This window comes from Saccopteryx bilineata, chromosome 8 (genome assembly GCF_036850765.1).
Source record: "Saccopteryx bilineata isolate mSacBil1 chromosome 8, mSacBil1_pri_phased_curated, whole genome shotgun sequence".
Classification (NCBI taxonomy): Eukaryota; Metazoa; Chordata; class Mammalia; order Chiroptera; family Emballonuridae; genus Saccopteryx; species Saccopteryx bilineata.
Window position 1 is genome coordinate 70,761,026 of NC_089497.1, and position 15,159 is coordinate 70,776,184.

General features: G+C 44.7%; 1 protein-coding gene across 2 annotated transcripts in view; it reads left to right on the forward strand.

Moving 5' to 3' along the window:
• The window catches only part of KLHL6 (kelch like family member 6), an 82,818-nt gene that overhangs the window by 40,018 nt on the left and 27,641 nt on the right, over positions 1-15,159 (forward strand). The window contains exons 4-7 of one of the 2 annotated variants that reach the window (XR_010726844.1): positions 672-909; positions 5,556-5,758; positions 7,305-7,518; positions 8,793-10,841. Coding sequence is in view for 1 of the 2 variants with exons in the window: in XM_066241230.1 (XP_066097327.1) it covers positions 672-909; positions 5,556-5,758; positions 7,305-7,518; positions 8,793-9,094 (957 nt within the window). In the remaining variant the exon portion in view is untranslated. Of the gene's footprint in view, positions 1-671; positions 910-5,555; positions 5,759-7,304; positions 7,519-8,792; positions 12,328-15,159 lie in introns of those variants that run through there. The other variant, XM_066241230.1, reaches the window with a different exon arrangement.

A 15,159-nucleotide genomic window follows, 5' to 3' on the forward strand; every position in this document is an offset into this window, starting at 1 on the left:
AACCCAGGGTTTCAAACCGGTGACCCCAGCATTCCAGGTTGATGCTTTATCCAATTGCACCATCACAGACCAGGCCATGGTGTGGATTTCTTTGCTAGTTCAAGGCTCTGAAGGGTCATATGCTTGATGTTGAAAGCCAGCCCCCCAAACTACCTGGCCATGCCCTGCTCCCTTTGGTTTTCTTCTCCTAAGTTCCTGGCTACTCGGTTGTGCCTACTGTCAGGATCTCTTTTCCAGAAGAAGTTTAGTAGTGAGCAAAGTCTGGATATCATCAAGATATTGAAATGAGGTGGGAGTAGAAGGTGGCCAGAAATGAAATTCCAGGATTCAAGCCTTCAGATCAGGCAGGAAGAGAGAAGCAAGAAGTATATTTGATAGTAAACAGACTTGGATTTCTTAAAATGGCAACAAAAACAACAACAGATAACCTTTACTGAGCACCTATTATATATACACCAGGTTCGGGACCAAATATACTACATCTATGATCATATTTAATCCTCACAATGAACATGTGAGGCAGTTATCACTAAAATCTCTAATTTACACATGATGAAACTGAAACTCAAGGAAGTGAAGCCACTTGGTCATATAATGGCAGAGTTGGAAACCGGGCCCTGCTCTGAACCACTGTGCCATCCTGCCTTTCTGTATTCCCATTGGTTTTCCAGATCATTTCAGAGCGCACCAAGCCCAGGATGCATGAGTTCCAGTCTGAGGTGTTCATGATCATTGGCGGCTGCACGAAGGATGAACGGTTCGTGGCGGAGGTAACCTGCCTGGACCCCCTGAGGCGCAGCCGCCTGGAGGTGGCCAAGCTCCCGATGACGGAGCATGAGCTGGAGAGTGAGAATAAGAAGTGGGTGGAGTTTGCATGCGTGACATTAAAAAATGAGGTCTACATCTCAGGTAAGCAGGAGCCACGTGATGCCAAAGCAAGCCCCCAGTGGCACTACGTACCGTATTTTCCTGAGTGAGAGCAGGCAACCTTCCTAGAAGAATGAGTGTAAATGGCAGTGATCTAGCTCTGACTGGGTCAGGATGTGGAAACTGGGAGCTCAGGTGGTCTTATCTTGGAAAACACACTAGTACTTACGAACACTAACCTGTGAGCAGTATTGTCTGAGGACCTGGGGCAGCAGGCAGAGGTGAGTCCTTCGTGGAAAAGGAACAGAGGAAGTGATGTTACAACTTATTTTGTGTCTGCACAGTACACAAGCTTCGCACTGGGAATGCAGTAATCCATAAAATGTCCACTCCTCTCCCAAACCTGACCCCCAAGTTTAGGAGGTCATACAGACACTTCAGTAGCACCCAGTACTTTTTCACTTCTCATTTCTAAATAGTTTGATTAATTATTTGCAATTACTTTATGCCTGTCAACCACTAGTCCTTCAATTCTATGACAATCAACACTGTTCCCGGCAACCTAGCACTGTGCCTGGCTACCATAGTAAATGCTCAATAAATATTTATTAAATTACATAGTTTCTACCACCTTTATATAACTCAGTAGATGAATTTACAACTTGGTAGCATTTAGTGATTTGTTTCTTACATCAACTCTATAAGGTAGGTGACTTAGGTTACAAATAGAGAAAATTCAGTTCAGAAAGGTTACGGAATATACCTAAAGTCACACACTGGTAAATGTCAGGCAGGAGTGCAACCCAGGTTCTCTGAGTCCCATGTTCTTCCCATGACATCAAAAGCCACTCAGCTGCCTCAGGTGCTAGAATGGCTCTGGATGCGACAGAGCATCGCCCCCTGGTGGGCAGAGCATCGCCCCCTGGTGGGTATGCCAGGTGGATCCTGGTCGGGCACATGCGGGAGTCTGACTGCCTCCCCGTTTCCAGCTTTGGAAAAATGGAGAAAAAAAAAGCCACTCAGCTCCTCTTGGGGCTGCAAGGGAGGAGACAGGTATCCTTTCTCCTCTCTGGAAGGTTCTCTAATCTGCACTTATTTTGAGAAAAACTACGTCCCAGAGCTGGCTTCCTCCATAATCACAGGCAGGTCAGTTCTCCTTTGGCTATATTAATATCATAGATTAGGTTATAACTTTCTTTCATTTTGTAGAAATACATTTTAATTGTTGTAGAAGATTCAAATAATATAAAGTAAAATGTGGCAGTTTCTCTGTGTCATTACAGTCCTATTATTTAATTAAAAATAGTTTTATGTTGTCTTAGAGTAAGTAATACCAGCTTCTGTAACAAGCCCTAAATCTCAGCAAATTACCATAACAGTAAAGTGAGGGTCGCTCCACACAGTCATTCAGGGACCTAGGCTTCTTCCATTTTGTGATGCTGTTTTCTATACATTGCCTTCATTTCAAAAAGAGAGAGACACTGAATGAGTTGATAAGGCACACCTGCTCATAACAGCCTTAACCTGGACACGAGGAGGAGTCACATGCCCTCCCTGCACCCCCACCCCCTGAAGATAGGCTGGAGAATGTACTTTAATCACGTGCCCAGGAGGAAAAGACAGGGTTGGTAACAACAGTCTTTACCACATCCACTGCGCATTATTCTACAACTTGTCCTTCCTCTCTCTTAAATTTGTTGTCGTCTCTTTAAAAAATGATACAAGCAATACATGAAAGCATGTTTGTTATACACAATTAAATCAACAGAAGCTTGCACTTCAGTTCCCAATACATTTTCCATCTCATTGCATGTTGGTACGATGGATCTATCCTATGTGTTAAGTGACATAATACATGTAAAGCACAGCACACTCCCAAGCACACGGTGAGTGCTTAACAGTTAGCCATCATTAGTGTCATTTTCATTATAATTATTCTTTTCACCAGCTGCAGGGCAGTCTGTTGAATAAATGAACCATGATTGTTTTCAGCTTTTATTTTCCTAGTTAAAAAAAATGCTACAATAGGCACTCTTATGCATGTATGTTTATGAACTTGTGTAGCTAATTGGAGAGATTCCTGGAAGTGGTCATAAGCTGTTTGAATTTAGAATTCTTGTAGATATTGCTAAATTAAAAAGTTTGTACCAATTTATAGTTCAACCAATGATGAATAGCAGTGGCCATTTCTACATCCTTGCTAACATTTTTTTTTGTTATTTCTTATTATCAATTACATATTCAATATTCTAGAATGCTTAAATTTACACTCGGATCATTAATGAGGCTGAGCATATTTTCAATTATTTATTAGCTAACTATATTTATTTTTTTAATTATATGTTCACACTCTTTGTTTTTCTATTGGCTTTTATCTTTTTTTTATTACATTTTTGGAGCTCTTATCATATGGCCTGTGCCATTTGTAGTGTAAATATTTTCTCCCAGGCTGTAGTTGTCTTTTAACTTTGATTTGTATTTTATATAGTAACTTTCTTGTATGATTCTGAGTTTTAACTCTTGTTTAGAAAGTCCCTCCTCACCCCAAGATTATTAACATCTTCTCCTATATATTCTTCAGTTACTTTTATAGCATTTACACTTGAGATTTATTTCAGGGTGGTGTGAAATAGGGATCTATCTTAATTTTTCTCTAAAGAAAGCGTTCTAATACCATTTATTTAATTACCTCTATGTCTAATAGTCTGTTTCTTTTTTTTTTTTACAGAGACAGGGAGTGAGTCAGAGAGAGGGATAGACAGGGACAGACAGACAGGAATGGAGAGAGATGAGAAGCATCAATCATTAGTTTTCCATTGCACGTTGCAACATCTTAGTTGTTCATTGATTGCTTTCTCATATGTGCCTTGACCGCGGGCTTTCAGCAGACCAAGTAACCCCTTGCTGGAGCCAGTGACCTTGGTTGGGTTCAAGCTGGTGGGCTTTTGCTCAAACCAGATGAGCCTGCGCTCAAGCTCGCAACCTCGGGGTCTCGAACCTGGGTCCTCTGCATCCCAGTCTGACGCTCTATCCACTGCGCCACCGCCTGGTCAGGCTCTAGTCTGTTTCTTTACTCTTGTCTTTCATTCATAAGTTTTGTCATCTGATGCAGCACCACATTATTTGTTTTGTTGTTTTTTTATCATAGCTTTGAGGATATTTTGATATTTGCTAGGGAAAGCCTCCTTTTTCCTTCTTCTTTTTCAGAAGTTTCTCAGTAGTTTTTCCAAATTGACTCTTCCAAATGAAATTTAGAATAATCCTGCTAAGTTCCCTGAACAGTCCTGAAAGCACCGAATAAATAGATTGATCTGGAAAGTTGACATCTTTCCAATAACATGTCTTCTTGTCTATGCACACGATATGCCTGCCCAGTGAATCAGGCTTTCTTTAATGTCCTGAAGTAAAAATCGTAGAGGTTATTTTTTTTCTTTTAAATAAAATTGGCGTACATTTCTTTGAAGGTTTATAGCTATTTAATAACTGTTGACACTATCTAAATGGGACCAATATCACAGTGTTTTAAGTAAATAAAGGTCTCTAAAAGGCACGCAACCCAAAGAAAAAAATGATTAAAGTAAATGAACGAAAAAGTCACAGCAGGGGAAAAAGCTCAGTCTCCCTGGTGGCCAGGGAAAACCCAACTGTGACATTATTTTTTTCCATTAGCCTGTAAAACAACAAACAACAACAAATCCCCAAAACAATCCCCAAACCCCTCCATACATCCACCGGGCTGGGTGTGGGGATAGGCCAACCAGGGGTCTTAGGGGCCCTTTGGCAGCAGCTCTAACAAGTCAGTATATGCACACCTCGACCTAGGAAACCCACTGCCGGGCGCCATCCTCGGGAAATGCCGGCCCGTGATACGGAGCACCATTGGTGACAGTCACTGCCACACTAGGCACTCGGGCACATTAATAAGAATGAAAAGTACAGCTTTTTCTTAAGTAGTTGGTACTCTGTGCTGATGAAGAAACAGAAACAAGGTTGTTAAAATATCTGATTCAAGTCACCAAAAAAGACAGTTCTCCTTTGTCTTGTCCTCTCTTCCTAACTGAATTATTTATTTTGTTTTTATTAAGAGAGTTGTCTTGAAAAAAATAATTTACCAGCTCACTTCTTTTATAATAAATATTATTTTAAAACAGAACAAATTCCACTTATATTTTTAATATAGATATAAAACAAGACAATTTTTAAAAATTTCTTTGCATTTTTTAAAATAAAGAAAGATACATAGAACTTAAGCTGCTTCTTAATTTGCCTGCTGGTCAAGGAAGGCCCTACCATCGTTGCCTGCAAAAGTCCAGCCTTACCCGTCCTGCCTTACATCCCACCTCGTAGTTGCACAAACGCGGAGTCCAGGCTCCTGCCGGCCCCACCTTCCCAGGAGGATGTGGTCCCACCTCCCTGAAGCTCACCTCTTCCCTGAACTCGCACTGCACAGAAGTGACACTGGACACAGGCTGAAGAGTTATTCACCCTGGCCTTACACTGTCTCTCCCTGTTCGCCGGTATTGGCTCTGTCTTCCCAAATAGACCACACACACACCTTCAGGTTTCGTTTCTCTTTTCTTAAGGGGCTAGCCTGGAGATTTCACATGTATGGACCTGTGGGAAATTTTGGGAGAAGATGTATTTCTGACTCATCTAATGGTTTTTAAAATGTTCTGTATCTCTTCTAGGTGGCAAAGAAACACAGCACGATGTTTGGAAATACAATTCTTCAATCAACAAATGGATTCAAATTGAATATTTGAACATCGGCCGCTGGAGGCATAAGATGGTGGTGTTGGGTGGCAAGGTCTTTGTAATCGGAGGTTTTGATGGCTTGCAAAGAATCAACAATGTGGAGACCTACGACCCCTTCCACAACTGCTGGTCAGAGGTATAGGAGATTATTTCTATAAATAAATCTGTTTGTATTATTGCTTAAAAAAATTAGTATATGTCGATGTTAGTATGTGGCTGACTTTCTGATCACTCAGCTCCCACTGAGAACATTCTGGTGGCTCTGAGCTCCCCTCCTCATAGCAGCCATTGCTTTAGCATTGCCGGTCAGGTCACAGGAATGACTCCCCACAAGCTCTGTTGTCACCTGTCTTATCCTGGCCAGAACCCCAGTTGTGGAGAGGAAGCTTGGTCCTAACTTGGGTGCATGTCTTGGCCCGTAGTCTCTGTGTCTTCAGATGCCATCTGCCCTTGTCTTCTCAACACAAGACAGGCAGGGATCCCTTTAATACACTGTTTGTTGAACGCAGAGCCATTGGGTAGTGTTTAGAAGTCAACCCCTTTTTATTTGCCTATGAATGAATAATTATTTATACACCTGCATGCAAGAGTTTAACAATGCAAACTCTAGTATGTACGTGCTGGGACATGTATGACCATTGATTAGCAATGTCTTACCTTTGCACACTCAGGCAAAGGTAAGGCATTGCTAATCAATGGTCATAAAGATGGATAAGCTCTGGAGATCGACTACAACACTGTGCTCTACATAACAGTACTGTATCGTGTACTTAAAATTTTGTTTAGAGGGTAGACCTCGCTAAATGTTCTTATCACAATATATTTTTTTAAAGTTAAAGCAATCTCATTTCCTGGTATTTCCAGGCTATTCCCATTTTCACATTTTCTTTCTCCTCATCAGATCATATGTCAGAGTATGAGCCAGCTCTAGGGAGGACGAAGCACAGTCACTTCAGGCACAGCAAGGGTAGCCAGGTCCTCATGGCATCTTCCAAGACCTGCCACCTGAAAAGTGCCAATAGGGAGCCCTCCATGTTGATGGTGGGAAGGGGGGGCGTACCTAAGATCTTCTCAGTTTGGCAAGTCTCGTTACTTGGCATTTGTGGTTGCTCCATGGACCAAGAGGGTCATGTCCTCTTGGGCAAGGAACTCTCGGAGGTCCCTTTTAGTGCCCTGGGGTTCACAGGGTGGAAGCACAAATCTGCATATCACCCCAAAGTGGGAGAGTCTGCTTACCTGTGGCTACCTGAAACCCTTTTACCAGTTTTTCTTCCTGATATTTTAAGTACCAAGGACAATGGCTGGTATATAGTGAGTAATTTTTGAGTGAATAAACACATGAATGAATATGAATATGCACATTTGAAAAAGCATTTTTCTTCAACTGTGGCTGTTTTCATCTGTAGAAACACTTATTTCTGTCAATACCCCTTCTCATCTGGTAACTGAACTCTGGGAGAAGCAGGCTGGAAACATCCAACAGCTGCCTGGAGCCTGGGTGGGGAGCGGGGTTTGTGCTTCATGCTCTCTGTGTCCCCTGGGGCATCAGGCTACAGGCCTGGTGACTTCAGGCGAAGGATGCCCAGGCTGGTGCCCCTGGCTCCTGGCCTGTGTCCTGCGAGCCACCTGCAGTGATCTGGGCAAGGTAACTAACAGCTTCTCCTGGGCCTGGGCCTCTGCAGGCGGCGCCCCTCCTGGTCCATGTCAGTTCTTTCGCAGCCACCAGCCATAAGAAGAAGCTCTACGTGATTGGGGGAGGGCCCAATGGGAAACTGGCCACGGACAAGACTCAGTGTTACGACCCTTCAGCCAATAAGTGGAGTTTAAAGTCACCCATGCCAGTGGAGGCTAAATGCATCAATGCAGTGAGTTTCCGGGACCGCATCTACGTTGTTGGTAAGTGAGCAAGTGGCCTGATATTGATCTGAGGTCGCCCCTACCAATGCAGCCATGCAGGTAGATCAGACAAAGCCCTCCTGGGAACTCACACATTCCTGATTGAAAAGGAAGAGAGGATGGTAGGGTCCAGGCTTAGGTGGGATTTCCCTTGCAGTCCTGCAGGCAGAAAATAGGCCTCATGAAGGAGACATACAAAGCAGATCGCCCCTGGGGCCCGGGGGAGGAGACAGAAGTTGTTGCCAGAAAATGTATAGATACTGATATGTGCAAAGTATGATGCGTGCCAAATAAATAGTAGCTTTATTATTTCTAATTTTGTGTTCATGTGAATTTTATTCTCCCTACTTGCTTCAGGGGCTCTGAAAAGTTGCGGTTTTGCAGGAGAAAAGCCTGGCCAGCTGGACCACGGCTGGCATGTAACTGTTAAGGATGATGGCTCTCAATCCTGACTGCTCATTAGGCTCACTTTGGGAGCTTGTTACAAGAGTATGGGTGGCTGGGCCTCACTTCAGACCGATGAAATCAGAATAGGAAAGAGGATGTTGGCAACAGCACTAGTGTTTTTAATGTTCAGGTGACTCTAATGTGCAGCCAAGATTGAGAATTACTGATAAAGGAGATGCTCAAAATTAATAATTTCAGCAAGTGAGAGCTAATCAGAGAAGTAAAATATGAGAACAGACTAAGGGGAGAAAAAAACCTCTCCCTTATTTCAGGTTTCATGTGTGTTTATGGTCAAGCTTGTGACTCTGCTTGATGGTCTAATCTCCAGATGAGTAAGTTGGGCTGGTGTCCTAGGTCATGACCAGTTTCAAAGAGGGGCTACCATCTCCGGTTACTGTCACGTACTGATGGCTTCTATGTGCCAGGCCTTCTGCCAGTTACTTCAGCTCGTGGTCCTTCTGACGTTTTATAATCACGTGCTGGGGGCTACAGATCAATAGGTGGCAGAGCTGTGGTTATGAGCAGAGTCCACCTGATGCACCAGGTGGTATTTCTTCAGGGGGCAGTCTTGGGGTGCGTTCTGGCAGCCAGGTGAAGCCAGATGTCGCTTGGAACCTGATTAACACCTGCAGAACTTAATAGACGATCTACATGTCCCAGCACGTCCTGTCCCTAGTGACCCACGCTGTGTTTTTAGAGAGCCATGCATCTCCTTTCTCTTGGCAAGATGGTAGACTTGACCTAATCAGAAGTAGGGTTTTGGTGGTTAAAGGGGAAGAAAACCAGAAAAATAGTGAGACGCCCAGCGTGTTTCCCTTCGTCTTCAGGTGGGGCCATGAGAGCGCTGTACGCCTACAGCCCGCTGGAGGACAGCTGGTGCCTGGTGACGCAGCTCAGCCACGAGAGGGCCAGCTGCGGCATCGCGCCCTGCAACAACCGGCTCTACATCACCGGGGGGCGGGACGAGAAGAACGAGGTCATCGCCACGGTGCTGTGCTGGGACCCGGAGGCCCAGAAACTGACCGAGGAGTGCGTCCTGCCCCGGGGGGTGTCTCACCACGGCAGCGTCACCATCAGGAAGTCGTACACCCACATCCGCAGGATCGTGCCGGGAGCGGTGTCGGTCTGACTGCGGGAGGGAGGGCGGAGTCACACCGGGAGCCGCACCGCGCGGCCCGGGGCCCCTCCGCACCGGTCACCACATCCCCGCCGCTACACGCAGCAGGCTAACCAGACATCAAGGAATCCCCTTGGCTTCCCCCAGGGGCTCCTTGGAAGCCACAGCTCTGGGACACTTGAGAGCAGCAGGGACGTCTGTGTGACCTACCTCAGGAGAGAAGAGTGTTAACATCTAGGACACTTGTTCCCTGTGCTAGGTGTGGTGCCCGCGCTTTTGTGTATTAATTCACAGAACTGTCACAATGACCTGGTGGCTGGATATTATCACTTCGGTTTTACAAGTGAAGAAACCAAATTTCAGAGAGGTTAAATGGTGTGCCCCAGGCCTCTCAGACTGCATGTTGCAAAGCCAGGAGTCTAAACCCAGGTCTCTCCACTTCAAAGTCAGGGCCCTGTCCGCCACACTGTCTCTCTCTCAGCAGGAAACAAAACCAAAACCAAAACACTGGCTTTTTTTTTTTTTTTTTTACTGTTGTTGTTCTGACAAGTTTGCTCAAGGATTCACTAAATATTTTCCCCTTATCATTAAACCATCTGGATTCCTTGGTGTTGGAGCTTTGGGCTCCTTTTAAGAGAGTCTCAAAGGTCTGGGAGATGAGACTTGGAAGGCCTGTTCCCTCTGAAAGACATAAAAACAAACAAACAAAAAACTTGTGTTCTGTTCTCCCATCAAAGTCTTTATCTTTTTGTGATCACAGGGGGCCCATTTAGGGTCTAGCACTGTCACTACCACAGAATTGTATCTTCCGCACAGTCCAGTGCGCTGGCCTCTTAATATCTAACTGATGTATTGCCATGGAGAGAAGGTTCCCAGAGAAAAGATGTAAACATCCTAACAGACTGCTGGCCACTGTAGCACTGCCAGTCTTCTCCATGGTTTCACCCCACTTTTTAGACAGCGATTTGGGTCTGTGTTCCTGAGACACCCCCCCCTCCTGAAACCTTAGTTTTCTGGGTCCCTTTAAGCCCTTCTCTTTGGTTTTTGGATCAGCCTGGCACAATTTTGACTCAAAGAACAGAGTCTGTCCTTCCCTCTAAGTGCTAGGGCTTTCAAATGAGCTCACTGGAAATTCATGCTAATCCCCAAATTGGGGAAACAGATTAAGAGATCCTGTTTCATGTGCTGCATTTAAAAAGCAACAACAATGGTAACAACATAGTAACTGCATTACCCAATGTGCTTTATTTTCATCATATGATTTCAAATCTCTTTGCAGAGTGTTATTTCATGTCAGATGTGGCCTATATCGTGCTTGTACTTCTCAGCAGTTTGAGAATTAGAATTAATAGTGAATTTAATTTCATAGAAAAGTTATGGTTAGAAGAAGCTAAAATTCAAAGCAGATAAGAAAGACTTGGAAGCTTACAAGTGAGATTTGTTTATGCTTAGATTATTGAGGACAAATACAAGGGCACGTTGGTGCGTGAGAAGCTCTGTGCCCGAGGGCTCAGCTCCCTGCTACAAAAGTAAGATGGGAAAATACAAACATATTTGTGGAAATTTAGAACATATATATCACTTACTCATGAGCAATAATAAGCTTAACAAAGCTCTCAATTTAATCTAGTTCAATTCAGCAAATATTCAAGAAGTTCTTTAGGTTTGTCAAGCCTTAGGGACACCAATGAATAAGACAAATCCCCACCATGGAGATACTCAATACCAAGATAAATGGGACTGACCAGACGGTAGTGCAGTGGATAGAGCGTCGGGCTGGGATGTGCAGAGGACCCAGGTTCGAAACCTCGAGGTTGCCGGCTTGAGCATGGGCTCATCTGGCTTGCACTGCTCACCAGCTTGACCCAAGGTTGCTGGCTTGAGAAAGAGGTCACTTGCTCTGCTGTACCCCCCCCCCCCCATCAAGGCACATATGAGAAAGCAATGAATGAACATCCAAGGTGCTGCAATGAAGAATTGATGCTTCTCATCTCTCTCCCTTCCTGTCTGTCCCTATCTGTCCCTCTCTCTGTCTTTGCCACAAAAACAAACAAAAAACCCCAAAGAGATAAATGGGCCACTTGTCAATATTTTAATTTTTCTTTTCATCAAGTTTGCAAAAAATTAGATGTATGTAAAGTTATGAGGCTGCACCCAAGCCTGTATCGTCCTTCCAAGTGGTCCCTCTGGAAAGCGGTGGCCTTAGGTCAGCAATGCCGCTGCTTACGTGTGTGTCTGTCTTTGCGATCGCCTTCCGAAACTATTTATGGGCTACAGAAGAAATCAGTCATATACCAAATATAGTTTCAGGGACGAACTCCAAAGCAGATATCCAGTGACAGCAGCACAGCTGTACACAAAGAACCTGCCCTCAGAAAGAGAACACTCCGTCATGCAGTCCTTAAATAAGAGAAGTCAGCAAGTTCTGAGCCTCTCGGCGGGTCAACCCTGCTAGGAAATTGAAGGTTTAGGAACTCTGCGTTATAAGCCTGGTTCTAAACGTGGGAGCCAAGTTTCAGGACTAGTTCAGAACACCTAAATGAAGACAAAGAAAGAATTCTGTGTAATGTTTATATCAGCATATATGCAGGTGACTTGAGGTGAAAATCTCAGGTGCCTGGCTCTCAAGATATAGGGATTCTTGATGATGGCATGCAATAGTGGGCAGCTATACCTGATAAGATGATCAAAAGTTCTACACTTCAAGCTGCCAGTCTGTAGCTTTTAGGGGGAAAAATGTTCACACACACACACACACACACACACACACACACACACAAACACACTACCCTTGAACCCAAAGCAAACTATGCTCTCAGGGAAATGCAAATACCCTTTGCTTATAGCTGTGAAAAGTGTAGCTTAGCTATTTATAAATGTCCTTGAGGTACTGTTGTTACTTATCTTACTTAATTTTGAAAAAGAAAAAGTACTCAAAAGAATTTTCAAACTGGGTAAACGCCACTGGAATTTCTTGTATAAAATTCTAACTTGGGGTAGTGAAATAATTTTGTCTCTTAATATCTGATCTATAGTATTTCAAATATGTCTAATGTAAAACCACTTTTAACAGGTTATATTTTCGTATTCATAGGTAAAAATAGTCAACACTTTGTTAACTGAATCCTTTTAAGTATTTTGGTTACATGAGTTTGTATTTTTTTAAAGGATATTGTTTTTTGATAAATATGTAAGTTTTTATTTATAATAAAATGTGTTTGGAATGGATAAAATATATTGTATACAATTACTAGGTGATTTTTTTTGTATATTTTGGTTGATATGAGTAAGTGGTATCTTAAAATGTGTTTGGAATGGATAAAAATATATCGTATACAATTACTAGGTGAATTTTTTTGTATGTTTTGGTTGATATGAGTAAGTGGTATCTGAACAGAAATTAGTTTAGGAGTTGGAAATTTAGAACATTTCAGTTAGTTCAAGAGGGTTTAAATAAATTCATGAAATTAGATTGATTAGATTTGGTTTATAGAATGACAAAAAATAGACAGCTTTTCTCTCCTTGACCCATCATTGCCTCTCTGAGCAAGCTTTTACCAGTTCATTTGCAAACTGGTGACTCCCGTTCTGCTTGGCCTTACCTCCTGTTCCAGGGGCTCCCTTCTAGCTTCCTAATTTCTGGTCTGACCTCTCATCCCTGCCTCAGCCAACCAACATCACCATGCTGTCTCAGAAGCCTTATCTGACCTGTGCTTCTTAAATCAGACAGCAGGAATTTAGCATAGGAGACAGAGCTGTGGTTCTCAACCACTGGAAAACCTGTCATCAGTTTAGTTTGTTTTGGATTATGATGAAAAGTTCCTATGCAATCAAAAAAGAACACCTGAGGCTTTAAGGAAATACAGAATCACCTGAATTGCTTTAGATCATTCCACCTGGGTCTCCTTAAAAATAGAGGTTTTTGCTCCTTTGCACAGATTCTGTGTGGAAGACCTTGAGAAGCAGTGCCCCATCTCATGGGTGGGGAGTGTTCTGGGGTGAATCTTGGGCCATAGATCAGACAGTCAGTGTACCAGCTGGGGTGGGTCAAAAGTGGAGTTTTGACCTAGTTTCACTGCTGAGCCCTGCAGTTTCCTGCTGGATCTAAGTGGAATCTGATGCCTGGGTAGCCTGGCTGGGCCTGGCATCTGGCCAGCTTTCGGGGCTCCTCTCCTGTTCCTGGTGCTCTCTGCAGGTGAGTGGCATCCCCTACCAGGCGTCCCCAAACTACGGCCCGCGGGCCGCAATGCGGCCCCCTGAAGCCATTTATCCAGCCTCCACTGCACTTCTGGAAGGGGCACCTCTTTCATTGGTGGTCAGTGAGAGGACCACTGTATTTGGCAGCCCTCCAATGGTCTGAGGGACAGTGAACTGGCCCCCTGTGTAAAAAGTTTGGAGACCCCTGCCCTAGACCAGCCTAGCCCTCTCTCACTGGGTATTCGACCTTTATATGGGTCTCAGTTCTCCCCTACCACTTCTGGGCCATGTCACATTTTCTGTGCCTTTATGCCACCATGGTTAAAGACCCTCAGTGCTGGAGTCTAATTCAAAACAGGCTCCACCCAGCCCCACGCTGCCCAGATCCGCCTCCCTGGTATACCAATCAATTTGGCTTTCTTCTGTGTTTGATGTGATCACGTAAGGATTTTCCTTTCCTTCTGGCATCTGCTCAGATGTCTCCTTTGTCATTGATTTCTGCATGAAATCAGGCTCCCTTGACACCCATGCCTGACCCCTCTCTGATCACCTGCCTAGTTCCCTAACCTGCTGCCTCCCCTGGGGTCTCCCAACATAGAAACCTCATTGCCCTCTGTTGTCTTGACCTCTAGCTACCCAGCACCATACTGCTTCCAGGGTCTCCTACCTTCAGAGGTTTGGAGACAGAGCAAAAAATGACATACGACTTCCTGGCTACAAATTCTTTTTTTTTTTTTTTTTTTGTATTTTTCTGAAGTTGGAAATGGGAAGGCAGTCAGACAGACTCCTACACGCACCCAACCAGGATCCACCCGGCATGCCCACCAGGGGGCAATGCTCTGCCCATCTGGGGTGTTGCTCTGTTGCAACCAGAGCCATTCTAGTGCCTGAGGCAGAGGCCATAGAGCCATCCCCAGCGCCCGGGCCAACTTTGCTCCAATGGAGCCTTGGCTGCAGGAGGGGAAGAGAGAGACAGAGAGGAAGGAGAGAGGGAGGGGTGGAGAAGCAGATGGGCGCTTCTCCTGTGTGCCCTGGCCGGGAATCGAACCGGGGACTCCTGCGCGCCAGGCCGACGCTCTACCACTGAGCCAACCGGCCAGGGCTTCCTGGCTACAAATTCTTTAGGAACTTTTTTAAAAGGAAATTTTCCTGCTTCCTTAGCAAAACTAACTCAGTTCCTCCAAGTTCAGCAATAGAGGAAGAAACTCCCAGTGGGGACAGAGTTGGATCTCAGTTCCAACTCTTGTCCCTAGAAGGAAAGAGGCCTGTACATGACCCTTCGCTTAATTTCCCAAAGGACTTCACAGAGCAGGCTGGAACAGTTAGGTCGGATTTTCCTGGTAACTTAGAGATGATTCGGGAAAGCAGCCCAGACAGGACAAGGCTCTGAGTGATGAGAACACGATTCCATTGCCCCCGAGACGCAGTGTCTGTCCTTGGGGGGGGGGGGTGTGGGTGTGCACGCACGCGTGCATGTGTGCGCTTGTGTTTGCATGCTGTCAAAGATGAACTAAGGCGGGCATTCAAGTGGTGAACACAGATTTCACTCAGTAATTCCTGACAGTAGGGAAAGCAGAGCTCTGATTTGTGCAGAGCTGACTGGGTGCTTTGAAGGGAGAATGAGGGAGCAGGGAGGGGAGCGAGCAGGGGGCTTAGGAAGAGTCAGGGAAGTGAAAAACAGCAAAGCGTTGGTCAGTAAATGTACTTAGGCCAGCTTGCCTGCTAGCGGCCAGCCATAAAGGTAGGATTCTGTCTGTCCCCAGAGACTGGCTGACAGAGGCCCCATCCTTCCTGATGGTTACATTTCAAAAGAATGGCTTTCAGGTCCTTCAGAAAGACTCCTGGGCTACAGGCGAGACATGCATCTATATTTCAAAGAT